Source organism: Dasypus novemcinctus, chromosome 5 (genome assembly GCF_030445035.2).
Source record: "Dasypus novemcinctus isolate mDasNov1 chromosome 5, mDasNov1.1.hap2, whole genome shotgun sequence".
Lineage (NCBI taxonomy): Eukaryota > Metazoa > Chordata > Mammalia > Cingulata > Dasypodidae > Dasypus > Dasypus novemcinctus.
This window is the reverse complement of record NC_080677.1, coordinates 31,381,103-31,400,615: the sequence shown is the minus strand read 5'-3', so window position 1 is coordinate 31,400,615 and position 19,513 is coordinate 31,381,103. Positions and strand designations below refer to the sequence as shown.

At 33.3% G+C, this 19,513-nt stretch overlaps 1 protein-coding gene across 3 annotated transcripts in view; it reads left to right on the top strand.

Moving 5' to 3' along the window:
* The window catches only part of TAX1BP1 (Tax1 binding protein 1), a 135,106-nt gene that overhangs the window by 80,140 nt on the left and 35,453 nt on the right, over positions 1-19,513 (top strand). For all 3 annotated transcript variants that reach the window (XM_023586870.2, XM_071215110.1, XM_071215111.1), the window contains 7 exons: positions 2,258-2,443; positions 6,676-6,900; positions 7,814-7,960; positions 9,095-9,218; positions 10,495-10,598; positions 15,395-15,520; positions 17,759-17,830. In XM_023586870.2, the coding sequence (XP_023442638.1) occupies positions 2,258-2,443; positions 6,676-6,900; positions 7,814-7,960; positions 9,095-9,218; positions 10,495-10,598; positions 15,395-15,520; positions 17,759-17,830 (984 nt within the window). The remainder of the gene's footprint in view (positions 1-2,257; positions 2,444-6,675; positions 6,901-7,813; positions 7,961-9,094; positions 9,219-10,494; positions 10,599-15,394; positions 15,521-17,758; positions 17,831-19,513) is intronic.

The following is a 19,513-nucleotide window of genomic DNA, read 5'->3' as shown; positions in this document are numbered from 1 at the left end:
TTCCTAAAATAAAAATTTAAAAAAATATATTGAATCAACCATACACATCAAGGATGTTCTGTATGTCTTGGGTTATACCCATTCTGCTGCTTGGAACATCTCATCCCCAGAACATGTTTGTATTTAAAACAAAACAAAGCACTGCTGAAAAAGGAGGAATTCACTGGTGGGTGATTTTTGTGTGTGTGTGCTTTGACCCTTTATGAAAAAAAATATAGATATGTAGGAAGAATTTATGCAATTGCATTACCATTTATAGAATGGTAATGCAGTTGCATTACAGAATGCATTACAGAATGTTCTTTTTGCAAAATACCTTCAAATATGGTTAATTTTTTAAAATGTTATAAAGCATTATTTAACTGAGTGAAAATTTGACATCAGTAATAACTTTTTATTTAATGTTACTATGAGTTTAAGTGAGACTGTATTTTAGTTTTGTTGTCAGGATCAGGACTGGACAATATCTTCATGCTGGGCATGCTTTCCATGTTGTTTTTCTATTAGCCATAGAGGGAGCAGGTAAATAGAATGTGTCTTCAACCATTTAAATTCTTTAATAAACCAAATGAATTCTAATGGAATAGTAGGTAGTATTGAGAAAGGTTGAGGAAGGTCCTAAGAAACCAGTGATGCCAGAGATGTGTTGTGATAACTAGGATGACTTATTTGGGGAAGAAGAGGACCTGTTGGCTAAATGCTACCTCTTTTCCACCCTGCTTTTCTTTTTTCTCTTCTATCCTGAGAATAGGACTCCTTATGGCGGGTTTTATGGGGGATTGGCAAGCACATTTTAGGGAAAGTCCAGCATTTATTTTTCCTTTACTAAGTTATTTTTTCCCTAATATTGTCCCTTGTTTCTTAATTTCTGTGAAGACTTCTGATATTTCTATGGGGCACCTTTGTAAAAGACTTAGAAGAGAGGAAGGAAGGAAAGGAAAGAGGATTTATTTTACACTGTATTAATAGCTCCAGTTTTCTGTAGGCATTAACAGTTGGATGACAGTGACATTGGATTTTCCATTTGACTACTCCTTACCCCCATTTCTGAACAGTATTTTATTTGTGTGTGTACGTGTGTACCCTGATATTGTAAGTCAAGGTCTTCCCTGTGGGTTTTTGTTCTGTTTCTGCTTCTTTTTCTTTCTTTTTTTGGCAAGGGGATTCTTTGTATCCATTGTGATAAGAACTTCTCTTCTGTTAGCTCAGAGCTTTTACATTCTGAATTGTTCATAAGAATAACTGGAGAAATTCCTCATCTCGCTCTTCTAGCCCCTAGTGTAAGATTGAGCTCTGACCTAATCAGAATTTAGAGAGATTGGCAAAACACTTCTGTGAGCCGATGACTACGAAAATGTAGGTAGCATTTTAAAGTGATACCACAAAGATGTTGGCTGCTGATACTGTTAGAGAATTAGGAGTTACCTTTTTTCCTTGTGAACAGGAATTAGTCTCTCATTATTCAATATATTTAAAGAGTAAAACACAAGAAGTATATTAATTCACTTCTCTCTAGTACCCAAAAGGGAAACTAGGTAGTACTAGATACTGTACTCTTTATAATTCCAATTATGGTTATTTGATTTATATATCTGTTATGAGCAAATCAACAGCAGCCAAAGTTCCTGGGGAAATCAATGTAGTTATGTTAATTAATCAACAAATATATATTTATGCACATAGGAAGTAAATTACATAGTACTTTTCATAAGCAAAAAAAATTGAATTGCTTAAGATGTTCTTCAATATACCCTAGTTTCCAGTTTTCTAGAATCTGGTCATACCCTCATATTTAGTGATTTTTTTCTTTCTTTTTTTTTCAGGAGGTACTGGGTATTGCCCAGGACCTCCTACATGGGAAGCAGGTGCTCAGCTAACTGAGCTGCATCTCCTCCCCACTTCATATTTGAATGTGCCTATAACATGATGTTTCCCAAAAAGGACAAATTCATTTGCATTTTAAAGGAGAACCTGAAATCTTTAAATCAAATGAAGACTGAGAGATCAGGTAGCATTGTCTGACCTTATAATTAATCTCTATGAGGAAAAAAAAAAGCTTAGAAAGAGTTCTGCTCCCACACAGCTGGTCAGCTTGTCTTTGGGTTAAACTCGGGTCTTCTGATTCTTAGTCTAATATTTCTTCCTTTCACTTGATCATCTATGGGTTATAGAGATATACAGTGGTATATCATCCTTTGAATAAATTAGATTATAGAGTTAGAAAGAATAATCTTGACATTTTCAAGCACTCTTACAGGTACATTTGAAGAATACAGAAATAGAAAATATCAAGCTTGTGTCAGAGGTCCAGACTTTAAAGAATTTAGATGGGAACAAAGAAAGCATGATTACTCATTTCAAAGAAGAGATTGGCAGACTGCAATTCTGTTTGGCTGAAAAGGAAAACCTGCAAAGGGCTTTCTTGCTTACAACCTCAAATAAGGTAAGTATTTTGCAATGTTTGTTTGAAGATTGTAAAACATGTCTCTATAAAATATATATGATTGGTTTTATTTTTAATACCCTCCAACTTTTTCTTTTGAAAAATTTCAAACCTACAGAAAAGTGGGAATAACAGAAAGACATCTTTATCTCCCCCTATAATTACCTTTTCTTTTCTCTGAGCCATTTGAAATTCAGCTACAAGCATTATGACGTTTTACCCTAAGTACTTGAGTGTGTTTCTCCTTTGAATAAGAACGTTCTTCTATATAACCAGAATACCATTATCACACCCAAGAAATTTAACATTCATATGGTAATACTCATTCTTGTACATAGTTCTCATTCAAATTGTCCCAAAACAATTCATTTTTGCATCATCTTGCAAGTATTTATTGTTAAATTTGGCTGTGCACAAAATTCATGTATATATAATTTTTTTCTTACATTATTTATATATAGTAACTTGATTTTCTTTGAATCATTTATGATCAGAATTTTCCAAAATAATTTAAAGCTACTGCTGTGACTCTGTTACACATATTCAAATTTATTTCACAATCTGCTGTGTCTCGTTTTTCCCCTTGAAGTGTCTGCTGTGAAATAAGGTATACCCAAACCTTGTCCTCCACATGCCCTGTAGCAACAAAAAGCAGAAAGTTTAATCTTCATCTTTTTTTTTTTTTTTTCCTCTTTATCTTTCCCAGTTTTTTTCCATTCTACAGAATGGGGTAGAGAGGTGTCATTTATTGTTGTGTATGTTTTTCTTTTTAAACGATATACTTTTTAAAACCTTTTATGACATTAATTTTTGAAGAATTCAGTCTAATTTGAAAGCTCTACAATCTGGATTTGTCCATTGTTTCTTCATGACTAGGTACAAGGCAGATATTTTTGAGCAAGAAAAGACATAAATGGTGTTTTGTATATCCCATTGCAGTCATATTAAAAGATACATGTCAGTGTTCCATTTTTGGTGATGTTAAGTTGATCACTTATTTATTTAAAGTTATGTCTGCCTGTCTCTCCATTATATAATATAGGTGCCTTTCCCATTTTTTAAGTAACCCTTCCAAGTCAGCTTCTGTGCCCTTTAGATTTGTCCTCATTATGCTCTGAATAGTTCCTTGTATTCTGGCACAACTGTATGTTTCAGGTTCAGGTTTTGCCCAAGACATAAAATTAGCCATTTCTTCAAGAAAACCTGGTCATTTTAGTGGGGAATGATATTTTGGAACCAAGAACTGGATTCTGTTGCTAGAAGGAGGGTGGGGAGAGGGGGTGATCATTGCTCCTTTGTAATTTCTGTGAATTTTTAAAATCTTTAATTTATATTGCCAATTTAAACCCAATTCTCCAGTACCAATTCAATTTCAGTACCCTTGGATTCTTTGTTCCCTTTTTCCATTCCATATTTATATATCCTTTCACTCACTGTGAAAATCCTTGTTTCCAAAAACAGTATATTTATTCATGTGCTCTTTCCAGCCATATACACCAATAGTTTCAGAATTATTACGTCAATGCCACTTTCAATAATAAACTTATTAAAGTTCATGATCTCTTTTCCAGCTCTTTTTCCTAGAATATATTTTGCTAAGAGTGTACAGAGTATTTTGTTCAGAAGTTACTTGAATTATTTTTTTATGCTTATGTTCTTAATTTTTAGTACAATTAGATTTTTCTGTTTCTATTTAATTTTAAGATTTTCTATTATTACCCTAACCTTTAACTTTATTTTTGAATACGTAAAACAGATACTTGATTCAAAAGTGAAAATGATATAAAAATTTTACTCAGAAATTTTATTCTCTTCCCTTTTTTTTCCCCTTTCCTACCTATATATACCCTTACATAGACATTTTCATTAGTTTCCAGTTTTTCCTTATGTTGTTTTTTCCCCAAAGAAAGCTTGTTTACACACACACAAATTTCTGTATCCCTTTCTTAAAAAATGATAGCATGCTTGTATACTTTTTTGCACTTTGCTTTTTTCTCCACAAAACAATATAAACTGGAAATCATTCTGTATCAGTTCATAGAGACTTTCCTCATTTTAAAAACTAACTGCATAGTATTTCAGTGTGTAGATTTACCTTTGTTTATCAATGTATTTAATGTATAGGTATTAAATTGTTTTTGGTGTTTCGCTGTTTTTCTAAAACATGGTTAATGTTTTGACCTAAGCTATATCTAAACACCTAAAATGTTAGAAGTACCTTACATTTAGAATAAATGATTAAGTTTTCAAGGTATTTAATGTTGCAGATTGCAAATACTAATGCATATGTGAAAGGTATATATGATTATTTTTATTTATGAGATAGTAAAAATTTCTGTTTTTTATCTGTTAAAGCAAAACTTCTCTGAGGCAAAAATATAGTTACGGGATTACCGGGGAAAAATAACTACTAATTGTCAAAACTTTTTTAACTATTAAAGCAATACAACGTCATGGTTAAAAAAAAACTTGAATAGTACACATAGTTACGAGGTGAAAATAACCTTCATCCTTTCTCAGAGAGACCAGTGTAGAAGTTTTAATTTTTCTAGAAATGTTCTTTAGATATACATGTGTATTTATATTACATATGCATTTTAATATACATATATATTTATAATATGTGTATTTATATTTTAATGAGAATATATATAGTATTCCAAAGTATTCTCTTTTTTGAATTTTATAGACTTTTGTAGAATGCCTGGACATCTTTCTCTTTCCTGCTTATAGTTATATATTATTCTTCCATGGCACACACTCTAGCTATATACTGTGTAATCATTTAAAAATTTTTACAATACTCAACTATTATAAGCATGCTGCAGTAAACATCTTTGTACATATGTCTGCACACATGTATAAATCCATATAATAAATTCTTCCAAGTGAAATTTCTGGTTGAAGGAATGTTAAAATTTTCATAGTTATTTTCTTGGTAGAAAATAATTCATAATAAATTGCTAGCAAAAGCCATGTGCATTTTTAAAGTGTTGATGAATGTTGCAAAAATTGAATCAGAAAATTTATATAAACCCAACTGCTTATGAATGTGCTAGTTTATTTTTCCTAAACCTGTCCAAATACTGGTTTGTTCCTGTTTTATAATCTCTTTTGATTTAAAGCTAGTGAATGAACGGTATCTTGTTTTAACTTACTTGACTGTTAATGGATTTTTTTAAAAATTCATGATAGCTATGTCTTTCTTTTTAAAAATTTCCATGTTCATGCCTTTTACCCATTTTTCGTTTGGGGATTTTTCTTTTTCTTATTGAATAGACTAGATATTTACATAATTGAATATTATTATGCCTTTCTTGAATATGTTACAGATAATTTTGTCCTAGTTCATATTTTTGCCTTTTTCTTTTTTGGCATACAGAAGTTGACAATTTTGATATAGTTAGCTCTCTCAGTGTTACGTCTACAAAGATTTTCTCCTCAAGATTAAGTAGTCATTTGTTTTTTCTCTTCTAAGGGATGAGCAGTTTAAAAATTAAGAATGGGTTGTGCTTTTTCTGCTTTTATGTTCTTTTATAGTAAAGAGAGAACAGAGAAATGGAAAAAACTAGATTTATTATGCTCAACGTACAGTTGTAATATTAAAGGAAATCCTTTTAACATGACAATTTTAACCTTTTAAATGACCTTTTAGGTTTATTAAGAGGTGCTAGTTGCTTTTTGTTTTCCCTTTGTCTCATTTTTGGTATTGGTATAGCAGTATTTTGTTTTTAGAACTAAGTTCTAAATCCGTTTTGTGTTTTCATAATGATATGGAAAATTAGATTAACATTATATTTCTCAGGAAGTAGGTTAGGAAGTAGGAAATAATCAAAATTTTTGGTGTTCCAAAGAAATTTTTCAAATTAGTTTCATTGGTAATCGTAAAAAATGAGGCCTGTAATTCCAGCTGGAGAGTTTCTGGAGGTCAGGAGCTTTTATTCGCATCTTGCTTTAGCCACATCTTTTAAGTATTGAGTATATTGTCTGACTTCCTGTGCTTCTGTGTCCTTCAAGTATAAAGTGCTAGTAATGATACCCAGTGTATGGAGTTATTATATGGAGAATCTAAAACAAAGTCACACCTTAAATAACTATAGACTTATTTATTTCATCTAAGTCATGAACAGAAAAGCAGTATTTAATTTAAAATTTTGGATCTGTTGAGATATGACTAAAGTTTTTTTACTAGAGTGATTTAATTACAAATGTATTTATCCTCCTTTCTTCAGGAAGATACAGTTTTTTTAAAGGAGCAACTTCGTAAAGCAGAGGAACAGGTTCAGGCAACTCGGCAAGAAGTTGTCTTTCTGACTAAGGAACTTAGTGATGCTGTAAATGTGCGAGATAAGACAATGGCAGATCTACACACTGCACGTGTGGAAAATGAGAAAGTCAAGAAGCAGTTAGCCGATGCAGTGGCAGAACTTAAACTAAGTGCTGTGAAAAAAGATCAGGTAAAGTAGGTCAATTTTTATTTACTAGCTGCATAAAAATTGTATTACAGTTATTTCAGAGAGTAATACAGTTGATCCTCATTATTTGTAGATTCTATGTTTGTGAATTTTTAACCACTAAATTTTCACTGTCATTTGCAAATGTGCTGAGTCACAAAAAATTTTAGTTGGTTTATGTGAGTTTCCAGCTTAGGTAGAACAGTGCTAAGCTCTGTCGTCTTATTTCAGCTCTCCTGAGGGGGGAAAGTGTCCTTTACACAATCTATTTGGTACCATGTTTTTGCATTTCTGTGCTTTTTGTTTGTGATTTTGCTGTTCCAAATGGCCCCCAACTTTAGTGCTGAAGGGCTGTCTAGTGTTTCTAAGTGCAGGAAGATTGCGATGTGCCTTATGGAGAAAGTATGTTTGATAAACTTTGTTTCTGCGTGACTTACAGTGCTGCTGACCTCGAGTTCAATGTTAATTTGTCAACAAAATATATTAAGTAAGGGGTCTTTTAACAGAAACACACATAAAGTTTAAGTATTGATCAGTTGATAAAAATGTTATGAGTAGAGGCTTGCAGAAACCTAATCCTGAATTTCCCCTAGGAGCAGTGGTTCAATATTTGCTAATTCAGTGGTTGCAGTAGCAACTTTATAGAATATACTTACTGTGAATAATGAGAATTGACTGTACTTGCTTGTCAGGAGGTAGTTATTTTTCTACAGTTTTAAAATGAGCCTTGTTCTAAGAATATAATGCTGGATTTATTATTGGGAGGGCTAATGTAGCTCTGTAGCCAAAGCTTCAAAACAAATAAAAATTGAAAACCAGAAAGAAAGAAGTAAAATATGAAGCTGGGATTTATTCCTATATTATGAGGTACAGACTTTTACCTTTTACTTTGAGAAAGTGTTTGTTCATTTCTCAGGAAAAGACTGATACACTGGAACATGAGTTGAGAAGAGAAGTTGAAGATCTGAAACTCCGTCTTCAGATGGCAGCAGATCATTATAAAGAAAAATTCAAGGAATGCCAGAGGCTTCAAAAACAAATAAATAAACTTACTGACCAATCAGTAAGTAGTATGGAATTCATACATAGTGAAATATTTTCTTTAACAGTATTTTTATTTGGAAACCAAATAAAAATATTGTAAATATCTTTTGGATATAATTTATGTCTGCTTGATTTCAGGTCATTGGCATAATACTGTAATGATTTTATATTTATATATATGGAATTCTTATTTGCTGGAGAACCAATGAAGGAAACAAAAGCAGCAGCAGGAAAAAAACAGGAGAGAGTCCTCTTTTTCTGACTCTTCCTCTTAAGTTATTGCTAAATGCCTTTGTTAACTAAGAACTCAATTTATGTTATTGGCGCTCTCTTTGTGACAGTGAAGCCTATCTTCAGTGAGGTTTACCATTAATCATCCCTAGGGTTTTAGATGGTTTCTTAGCTCTCATTGGCAAGTCTTCCATCCTGTTCTTAGCCACTAGATTAGGAAGTGTTAAAGAGTATTTGCTAATTCTTTTGTGTTCTATTTGTGAGTGAGTGAGTAGATTTGTGATAAAGCAAAAGAAAATGTTTTGTTTTGACATGTGCTTTAATGTGGGTCCTTAAGTTCTGGTTCTTAGATACAAGTCTTGTGGTGGAGTGCTGGATGTGGAGAAGAAACATTTAAAGAAACTTTTAAAACCTGAAGTTGAACATGATATCATTGTTCTCTTTCCAAACAAAATTTTCCCTGTAGACAGTTGTATTTATATAATATGTGATACAAATGAGATGTCCCGGTTTTATTTTTTTGAAATCTGGAAGACAGGCAACAAATGTATCTGGTGCAGTAAAAAGGCTTTATGAAAAATATAATTTAAATGTGGTCCACATGTGAAGATTTTGGTTTTGAGTGTTTTTAGCACATGACTTAGTAGTAGAAAACTTGTAAGGAATTCAACAGTGAGTTTTCTGTGAATGACTTGTTTGGTATTGTTTTCATGATTTTACAAGCAAAAGCTAACTATTTCTCATTTGTAACATTTAGATCAATTAGTAAGGTGATGTGTGTAACTTTAGTCTTTGTTAGCTTTTGGATAAAGCAACTTTGGGAACTTGTGAGATTTATTTTTATGATGAATTCTTACACTGAAGGAAGGAAACAACTCATTCAGTTATTCATTTAACAATTTATTGTTAACATTTTGAATAGGCCAATACTAATAATGTCTTCACAAAGAAGATTGGTAATCAGCAGAAAGTGAACGATGCTTCAATAAACACAGATCCAGCTACTACTGTCTCTACTATAGATGTAAAGCTATCACTTCCTGCAGGTAAAAATATTCTAGAGTTTTTATGTAGTGTCCTGCCTTGACAGGAATTTATACTTATTTATACTGCCTTGTTCCAGATATGAGTTTCAGAGAGCATACAAAGCTCCTTATATTCAAGTGAGGGAATTGAGGGAAAATGGTATGAAGTATTATATATGGGGATTACACAAAATGTGAGGGTAAACTTGTTTTTATCTTTGTGAGATAGTGAAGTGTTAAGTTCATTCACAATGTGAATGAGCTGGTACTTGTTAGTACTCATTTAAGCCATCTGTGACAAAAGCCAAGAATTTTAATTTTTACTTAATATTCCATTAAATCTATGGAATTTTGAAACATTTTATTTGTGGCATTTTATTGTACAACTCCGTTGGGGGAAAACTTGTAACTCCCCTGTTTGTTCTTCTCATGTTCCTCTATCTTTTTTCTTGACTGCTTTCGATCAAATGGTAGGATATGTCCTCTGTTAGTGTACCTGTTGGAGGATAACTTGAATTTATTATTCCTTATTGTTATTGTTCCTTAGTTTATAGAGCAGATGAGAGTAACATACTGAATTTAAAAATGACATGAAAATTTGAATTAACTCTAGGTTTTCACTTGTCTTAATTTCTTTTATTCACCTTTCTGTGAATCAAAAACAACATTAATGAAAGTAAGTACTAGAGAAAATATATTTATTTGTTTAGTGGTTGCAGTAATTGATGTTTTAATCTTCTTAAATGTAAATATCATGTGATTAAGTATTTCATTAGGTTCAGCTCTTGTATGACAGATCCAATATTCCATCTTTGTGTATCCTCTGTAATATCTAGAATGGTGTTTATGTTAATACAGACTTAGTGAATAGTAATAAATGGAAGAATGATTAAAACTGTCTTCTCAAAGAGTATGACTTTCCTACTTATCTATTCAGATAACGAAAACATTTTTTGATACCATTTCACAATTATTTCTAGCAAAGAAAAAAGGAAAGATACATTCATTATTGAGTTTGAACTTGGTTTTGGCCAGACTAATGTTTTAAAATTCTTACCTGGAGTTTGTATATCCCTTATTTGTTTATTTAGAATATGAGTTGGTGTTTTTCTTTTTTCAGTATTCCTTTAATTGATTTCACAGTGTATTGACTCTTTATTCTGAACAGGAAGATGATATAAGGGACAATTTTAACAATTTTATTTTCTGCACAGGAAGATAATATACTGGGCAATTTCTGAACAGGAAGATAATATAAGGGGCAGTTTTAACAATTTTATTTTCTGCCTTGTTATAGCTGAGACAGATTTTGACATGGTAACAAAGGGGCAAGTCTGTGAAATGACCAAAGAAATTGCTGACAAAACAGAAAAGTATAAAAAATGTAAACAACTCTTGCAGGTAAGTTAGCTATCATGTAAGTAAAGGATACATTTATGAAATATAGGTGGTAGCTTACCTTTTTTATTTATCCTGGGGTTTCTTTTCATCCCTTTATGCTAGTATTTAGTTCTACTTTTGAAATGATGAGGAGGGTGTTTTGTGTAACTGTTCATACAGGCCTGTGAATAAAATCATGAACCTAAAGTTGTTATTTTCTGTTCACCTAGTAAAACGTTTTTCTCTGGATAATGGGCAAATGGTTAATTGAAGTTGGATATTGTCTATTTTCTTCTTACTAGAAAGATACATGGAAAATGTTTCAGCTTCACTAAAGGGAAGAAGTACTCTTAAACTTTAAGTAGAACATTTTTACTTCTTGAGAGGATCCTTCTATAGAAGGGTTGATTAGAACAGTTTTATCCTTGAGTTCAAAGTATAGTCTTTTTTAAGGGGCTAACCTACTTCTTTAGTAGGGATAAATCAATTCTGGATTAATGTTTTAAAAATCTCATTACATGATAATATTTTTGAAAGCTAGAGCATCTCTTCAAGGAAAAACTTCAAATTGCATTTTTTTAAACAACTGTATTGTAGTACAGTTGAAATCCAATAAACTCCATACATTTAAAGTGTGCAGTTTGATCAGTTTTAACATATGTACTTTTGTGAAACTATCATCACAATAGCAAGATAACATTTCCGTCACCCCCAAAAGTTCTTTTTGTGACCTTTTAGAATTAATTCCTCCTCTCTCCCCATCCATAGTGTTTGTTACTGTTGATTAGCCCACCTTTTGTAGAATTTATATAAATGGAATTATATGGTATGTACTTTTGTTTCTTCCCCAGACTTCTGTCAGTATAATTATTTTGTGATTCTTCCATATTTTTGCTTATATCAAATTCATTCCTTTTTATTTCTGAGGTAGCAGTTCATTTTATGGATGTACCATAATTTATTACCAGTTGGTAGACACTGGGTTGTTTTGAGTTTTTGGCTATTACAAGTAAAGCTGCTATGAATATGCGTATACAAGTTTTTCATGGACATGGTGTTTTTGTTTGTTTCTCTTGGTAAATATCTAAGAGTAAAATAGCTGGTTTATATGGTAGGGGAACATTTAACATTATAAGAAACTACCAAACTGTTTGACAGGGTGGTTGTACTAATCTGCGTTCTTACCAGCAGTCTGTAGTCAATATTTTCAATTTTAGCCAATCTAATGAGGGTGTAGTGATATCTCATGTGCATTTTCCTAATCACTGTTAATGCTGAGCATCTTTTCATATGACTATTGGTCATTATTGGCCATTTGTATATCATTTTGTGCCTTGTCTGTTCGGATCTTCTATCTGTTTTAAATATTGGGTAGTTTGTCGTATGCTGGAATTGTAAGAGTTCTTTATTCTAGATATAAATCCTTTGATATAGGTGTGATGAATATCTGTCAGGCTTTGGCTTGCCTTTTCATTTTCTATATGTCTTTTGAAGTTTTACATTTTTGGAGTTCACTAATTTATTCTTTTATGTTCTAAGAACCCTTTGCCTAATCCGTGGTTGTAAAGATTTTCTCCTGTGTTATCTTCAGAAGGTTTAGAGTCCTTATTAGTTTTACATTTAGGTCTAGGAACCAATTTTTAAACATTTTTTATTGAAGTATATCATTCATACATAAACACACATAAACAAGTGTATAATAAAGATTGTGAACTTACAAAATAAACATGTAACATCACAGAGGGTCTCATACATCACCCCTCCACCAACACTTTGCATTGGTGTGAAACATTTGTAACAAACTATGCAAGAACATCATCAAAATATTACTACCAACTATATTCCTTATCTTACGTTTGGTGTATTTCCCCCCCCACCCATACTATTTTTTTTGAAATATATTTTTGTTACAGATATTGTGAATTTGCAAAACAGTCATACAGATGTGTAGATTTCCCATACAACTCCACACTCCTGGTGGAACATTTGTTACAAATTATGAGATCATATCATCAGACTGTTATCACCAATCATGATCCATAGCATACATTTGGCACACTTTTTCCATATACCTCCAATATCAACACAGTACAGCTTGGCATTGATGCAAGAATATTACAGTATGGTTGTTAACCACAGTCTATAGGTCACACCAGTAGTAGTTTTCCCTTGTCTCTCCATATTCCCATCACCCTGCAATAGTGATGTACATCTGCTCTAGCTCACAGAAGGACTCTCTTACATTTGTACCCTTAACCACAATTGTCAACCACCTCTATGTTCACTGTGTTATTCAGTCCCTAGATTATTCTTTAGCTTGCTTTCCATTGACATTTATTTCCCCAGACTAACTTTTTCAGACACAATTTCACTTATAAACCAGTTGCTACTCACTATAATGTGTTACTATCAACTCTGTCCATTTCCACACTTTTACAGTCAAGTTAATTAAAACTTCTGCATACATTAAGCATCCATAGTTCTTCTCAACCCTCCTCTTATCTCCTTATAACCTATACTCTAGGTTTTATTTTTTTTCCTTTTAAAAAAAAAATTTTATCCCCCCCTTTTTTGCTTTTTGCATGCTGTCTGCTCTCTCTGTTCATTCGATGTATGTTCTTCTGTGTCTGTATTTATTTATTTTATCCCCCCCTCCTCTTGTGGCTTGCTTGCTCTCTGCTCTCTGTGTCCACTCGCTGTGGGCTCTTCTGTGTTCTCACTTATCTCCCTTTGTGTTGCGTCACCTTGCTGAGTCAGCTCTCCGCGGCATCTGTGGGCTGGACAGTGCTCCACAGCATGTGGGTGAGCCTGCCTTCACAAAGAGGCCCCGGGACTCGAACCAAGGGCCTCCCATATGGTAGATGGGAGCTCATCTGATTGAGCCACAGCCGCTCCCGTACTTTAGGTTTTAATTACATGTGTTTATTATTTGTATTTAGTTCGTATTAATGAGACCATGCAATATTTGTCCTTTTGTGTCTGACTGACTTCACTTAGTATAATGTCTTCAAGACTCATCCGTGTTATCACATATGTCCCAATTTCATTTCTTCTCATTGCATCATAGTATTCCATCATATGTATTTACCACATAATTGTTTATCCATTCATTGGTGGCTGGACACTTGGGTTGTTTCCATCTTTTGGCAATTGTGAACAACGATGCTATGAACATTGGTGTGCAGATATCTATTTGTTTCATAGTTTTTAGTTCTTCTTGATATATTCCTAGTAGAGGAATTGCTGGATCATATGGCAGTTCTATATTTAGCTTCCTGAGGAACCACCTGTTTTCCACAGAGGCTGAACCATTTTACACTCCCACCAACAGTGAAGGAGTGTTCCTATTTCTCCACATCCTCTCCAGCACTTGTTTGTTTTTATAAAAATGGCCATTCTATATGGTGTTAGATGATATCTCATTGTTGTTTTAATTTGCATTTCCCTAATAGCTAGTGATATAGAACATTTTTTCATGTACTTTTTGGCCATTTGTATTTCCTCTTTGGAGAAATAGTTATTTAAATATTTTGCCCATTTTTAAATTGGATTTCTTGCTCTTTTATTGTTGAGTTGTGTGATATCTTTATATAGAATGGAAATCAAATCCTTATCAGATAAGTGGTTTCCAAATATTTTCTCCCATCGACTGGGCTGCCTTTTCACCTTCTTGATGAAGTTCTTTGAATCATGAAATGTTTTAAGTTTGAGGATGTCCCATTTATCCATGTTTTTTTCTGTTGCTCGTGCTTTTGGTGTAAGGTTTAAGAATCCACCACCTACCAGCAGGTCTTGAAGATGTTTCCCTACATTTTCTTCCAGGACCTTTATTGTACTTCCTTTTATATTAGGTCTTTGATCCGTTTTGAGTTAGTTTTTGTATAAGGTGTGAGGTAGGGGTCTTCTTTCTTTTGGCTATGGCTATCCAGTTCTTCCAACACATTTGTTGAATAAACTGTTCTGCCCCAACTGGGAGGGCTTGACAGGCTTGTCAAAAACCACTTGGCTAGGAACCATTTTGAGTTAATTTTTGTGTATGATGCAAGGTATGGCATATAAGGCATGAATATACAATTGATCCAGCATCATTTGTTGAAAAAGACTTTTCTCCATTGAATTGCTCAAACATGTTTTAAAAATTTCACCTTGAACAAAACATTCAAAATGAAATTGGTTTACTATTTATTTATTTTTTATAACTTTTCCCTTCTGACTTTCTGTGTTGTAGAGAAGAGCAATGTATAGGAACTCTACCTATAAATTGTCTTGGTCTTGAAATCTGAAAATTTCCTTTATTAATGCCTTAGAAACAACAGCATTATAAATAACTTTTATTGTCTACCTTTAAAAAAGTATGCTTATTGTGAAATATTTTGACATTAAGGAAAGAAAAGAGATGGTAAAAAGGATCCCCAAAATCCTGATTCCCAAAGATAAGAGCTGTTAATATTTTGGTTTATATTCTTCTGTACAGCACTGATAAAGCTATCATATATAATTGTCTAAAATGATTTTTAAGACAAAAATGGGAGTATACTGTACATTCTGTTTTTGCAGCTTACTGTTTTCAATTAATGTACCTTGATATTTTTCCTTGTCAATTTATAGATCTACCTCATTCTTTTAAATAGATACACTATTCCATCATGTAATATAAAATTATTTATACAATATTGCATTCGTAGACATTTGGTTATTTCAGTTTTTATACAGTTATAATAGTGTTATAATAAACATTTAGAACATCTCTTAGCATGTTTGTGGAGATGTTATACATGAATTTAAGATTTTTTAATAATTATGCTTATTTCATTTAGGATGAGAAAACAAAATGCAGCAAGTATGCTGATGAACTTGCGAAAATGGAACTGAAATGGAAAGAACAAATGAAAATTGCTGAAAATGTAAAACTGGAACTAGCTGAAGTAGAAGACAGTTATAAGGTAAGAGAATGATCTCCTCTCTCCCACTCCAGAAAGTCTCAGAATCAATTCCCAGAGCTGCCTAATAAGAATACAAGCAGACACACAGTGAATGGACACAGAGAGCAGACAATGGAGGGAGAGGGGAGAAATAAATAAATAAATCTTCTTTTAAAAAAAGATCCTTTATCAATCCATGGGAGGCTAAGCACACATATATATTTAAACCATATTATGAGGGTGTTGAGCCCTTTCACTTTTTTCTTCTTCCTATAGTAGATACTAGAGACTGAACCCAGGAGGCCCTGGGGATCACACCTGAGACCTCGTATATGGAAAGCAGGCACTTACCACTTGAGCTACATTCACTCCCCACACACATATTTTTATCTCATTAATGATACATCTGATCACTGAGGAGATTAAGCAACATATTCAAGGTTATGCCACTGCTAAATGTGTCTTTTTTTTTTGTGCCCTTTCCCCTATTTTGTACTCTTTTTGACAAACACCCTCCAGACAAAGGCAAGATATTTTATTTTTAATACTTCATTTTTTAAAAAGACTTTAGATTACATAAATGTTAAATAAAAAATATAGGGGATTCCCATATGCTCCACTCCCTACCCCATGCACACTTTCCCACATTAACAACATCCTTTATTAGGTGGTACATTTGTTAGAATTGATGAATATATATTGCAACATTGCCACTAAGTGTGGATTATAGTTTACATTGTAGTTTACCCTCTCTTCCTCTTAATTTTATAAGTTATGGCAAGATATGTATTGGCCTGTATTTGTCATTCAGTATCATTCAGGACAATTCCGAAGTCCTGAAAATGCCCACATAATTATACCTGTATTTTCCCCTCTCTCCCCCCAAACCTCTGGTGGACACTACCTCCATCAGTGATCTAAGTTCTTCCATTGCTAGAATCGCTATGAGTCTGTGGTAGAACCAGTAAGTGTACTCTAGATTCATTCCCCAATCCTGAGAATTCTGGGATGGTGATGCCCACTCTGCCTCTAATTGAGAGGGAGATTAGATCCCATGGCATAGATGGATAGGACTATCTTGCTTGCAGTTGCAGATTCTCTCTGTTCCTTGGGATGGGTGTTGTCCATCATCATCTACTTGTTAGTTGTCCTGGGTGAGTCCAATGAACTGAAGAGGAGGTGTTGCAACTCTGTTGAGATTCAGGGCCCAATTGGCACATGGACAGCCCAAAGGTTTAAGCCTCTTGGACATGAACCTATCAAGTCTTGTACTAACTATAGGTTCAAATAGAAGGGGCAGAAGAGCCATGTGTAGGGAAACCACAAATGAGTCTAACTATGTCACATTGGAAAGCATAAGTTCCCAGGCAGGGTGCCAAACTCCTGAGCTGTCTGCCCTATGTATATTGTCTGGATGTCACTGAAGAGGATTTACAGGAGGGGAAAGGGTTGAAGATGAGGAAGTCTGTCAGAAATATTCTACTTCCTCTTAGATACCTTGCCTGATCACCCATCATTGAATAGGATTTGACTATAGGGAGGATAGCTTTGAAAGACATCTTTAGGGAAGAACCAGTGAAAAATAGTTCATTCATATTTGTATCCACAATGCTTGTGCTGTAATAGATGCTCAGTGGATGGTTGTTGAATGAATGAATGACTTTAGAGACTGAAAGTGTTAGGAATGTAGGAAGAGAAGAAGGAAGAGTATTCTAACATAGCTTGTAAACTTCTATTATAGTGGTCTCTGAGATGGATGATAGCAAAAGTTGGAAAGTAGGTTTGGAATATTTTACTCTTCTAGTGCAAGTAGGACAATGTTAAAAACATGTCTAAACCATCAATGAAAAAGGCAGAATTGGAACTTAAGAAGGAGAAAAGCATGAGGCAGGAGTTAATATTTGTGATTTGTTCATGTGATAATGATAGTTGAACACATGGAAGAAAGTTGAGTTTCAGAGAGAATGTAGAGAAAAGAAGAAACTTTGGAGAATACTCATATTAGTAATTGGGAGGGGCAAGAAGACGTAAAAAAGGGCACGGGAGGATTACAATGTTCGTGCAGTTTCACATAAACTAAGGGAGGGGTTTATGTGAAGAGTGAGTGGCAAATAATGCAGTGAAGTCAAAAGAAGAACTAAGGAAAATATTAGTGTTTGGTAATAAGTGTTTTAATTGAATGGCATAAACTAGATCTTAAAGTGCATAGATGGAGTAGATAATGAAAACATTAATGATAATTTCTTTCTTTATTCATAGCTTCAATTGGCAGAGAAGGACAAAGAAATAAATGGTCTAACTTCATATTTGGAAAACCTCTCCAAAGAGAAGGTATTGAACAATGTACTTGAGAAAAATGTATCATATGACATTGTGGGTAATAATAGTTATGAAAGTACACACACTTTACAGTGTATGTATGGTGATTTTCAAAAAATTAAATGAAAAAGGAAACATTGAGACAAATATTAAAACTTTTAAGTGAAAAATGTTTTTAGTTAAATAATATTTTTAAATATTTTAAAATACGAAAGAAACACTTGTATTGAAAATTATTAGTTTGGTTTTGGTTATATAATTTATATTTTATAATATTTTACAATGTTCAAAATTAGAAAAAGTGAAATTTAAAAACTATACACAATGTTTTATTTATCTTGTTTCTTTTTAGGAAGCATTTTTAAAGTTGTTTAATGATTTATGACATAACATACATTTGTAATATAAAAGATTTCGTAGTACAGCATTTCTCAGTATGGCCTGTGGATCCTTGGTAATCCTTGAGCCCTTTTCAGAGGCCTGCAAAGTCAAAACTATTTTTATAAGCATACTACAAAATTATTTTCTTTTTTCCCACTATGGTACATTTGCACTGCTGGTGTGAAAGCAGTAGTGGGAAAACTGCTTTTGTCTTAGTATGAATCAAGGCAGTGGCACCAAACTGTGTTAGTAGTTAACTGCATCATCACCACACACTGGAGCTTCAAAAAGTTTCATTTAAGATGATGAAGCAGTAAAATGTATTAATTTTATTGAAGTTTGATCCTTGGGTACACATCTTTTTAATATTCTGTAAGATGAAATGGGCAATACCCCTAAAGCACTTCTGCTAATAAATGAAGTATAAAAGTTGTGTAAAGTAAATGCACTTGGGTGATTAAATTGCAAGCTGAACTACCTGCTTTTTTTCATTGTTACTATGAAAGAATGACTAAGACAAAAACTTTGTTGGACAGACTTGGGTATCTCAGTTCTTGAAAGTATTCTTGAAAATAAATGAAGTGAGCCTGTCACTTCAAGGAAGATAATTGACAGTATTTGTTGGCAATGATAAAAGTCAAGCTTTCAAGCAAGAAGTAGAAGTTTAGGAAATGTGTATCTCCTCTATGAGCTTGATGCTTCCCAGAGTTTACACACTTTTCTAATTTAGATGGGTTATAATAAGACTGAATTTTTAAAATAGTGTTTAGTGAAATGTGTTAACACTTGAAAGATCTACATAACTCAGTGAACCAAAAATATTTTCCTAATGACCAATGCATGCTGTATTAGTGAGCCAAAGGGGTACTGATGCAAATACCAAAAGTCTGTTGGCTTTTATAAAGGGTATTTATTTGGGGTAGCTTACAGATACTGGGCCATAAAGCATAAGTTACTTCCTTCACCAAAGTGTTGCTCCAAGTGTTGGAGTATGGCTACTGATGTCTCCCAGGGTTCAGGCTTCCTGGGTTCCTGTCTTCCCAGAGCTTGCTTTTCTCTGGGCTCAAGGTTCCTCTCTTCCCAGGGCTTCCTTCTCTTTCCTCTATGTGCTGACTTCCCGGGGCACCAGCTCAAGACTCCAGCATCAAACTCCAACATCAAACTCCTTAGCTCTGTCCTCTGCCATGTCTTTAATCTGGCCTACTGATGTGGCCCATTCAAAGCCCTAATCATAATTTAATCACGCCCAGGTACAGATCAGTTTACAAACATAATCCAGTATCTACTTTTGGAATTCATAACTATATCACATTG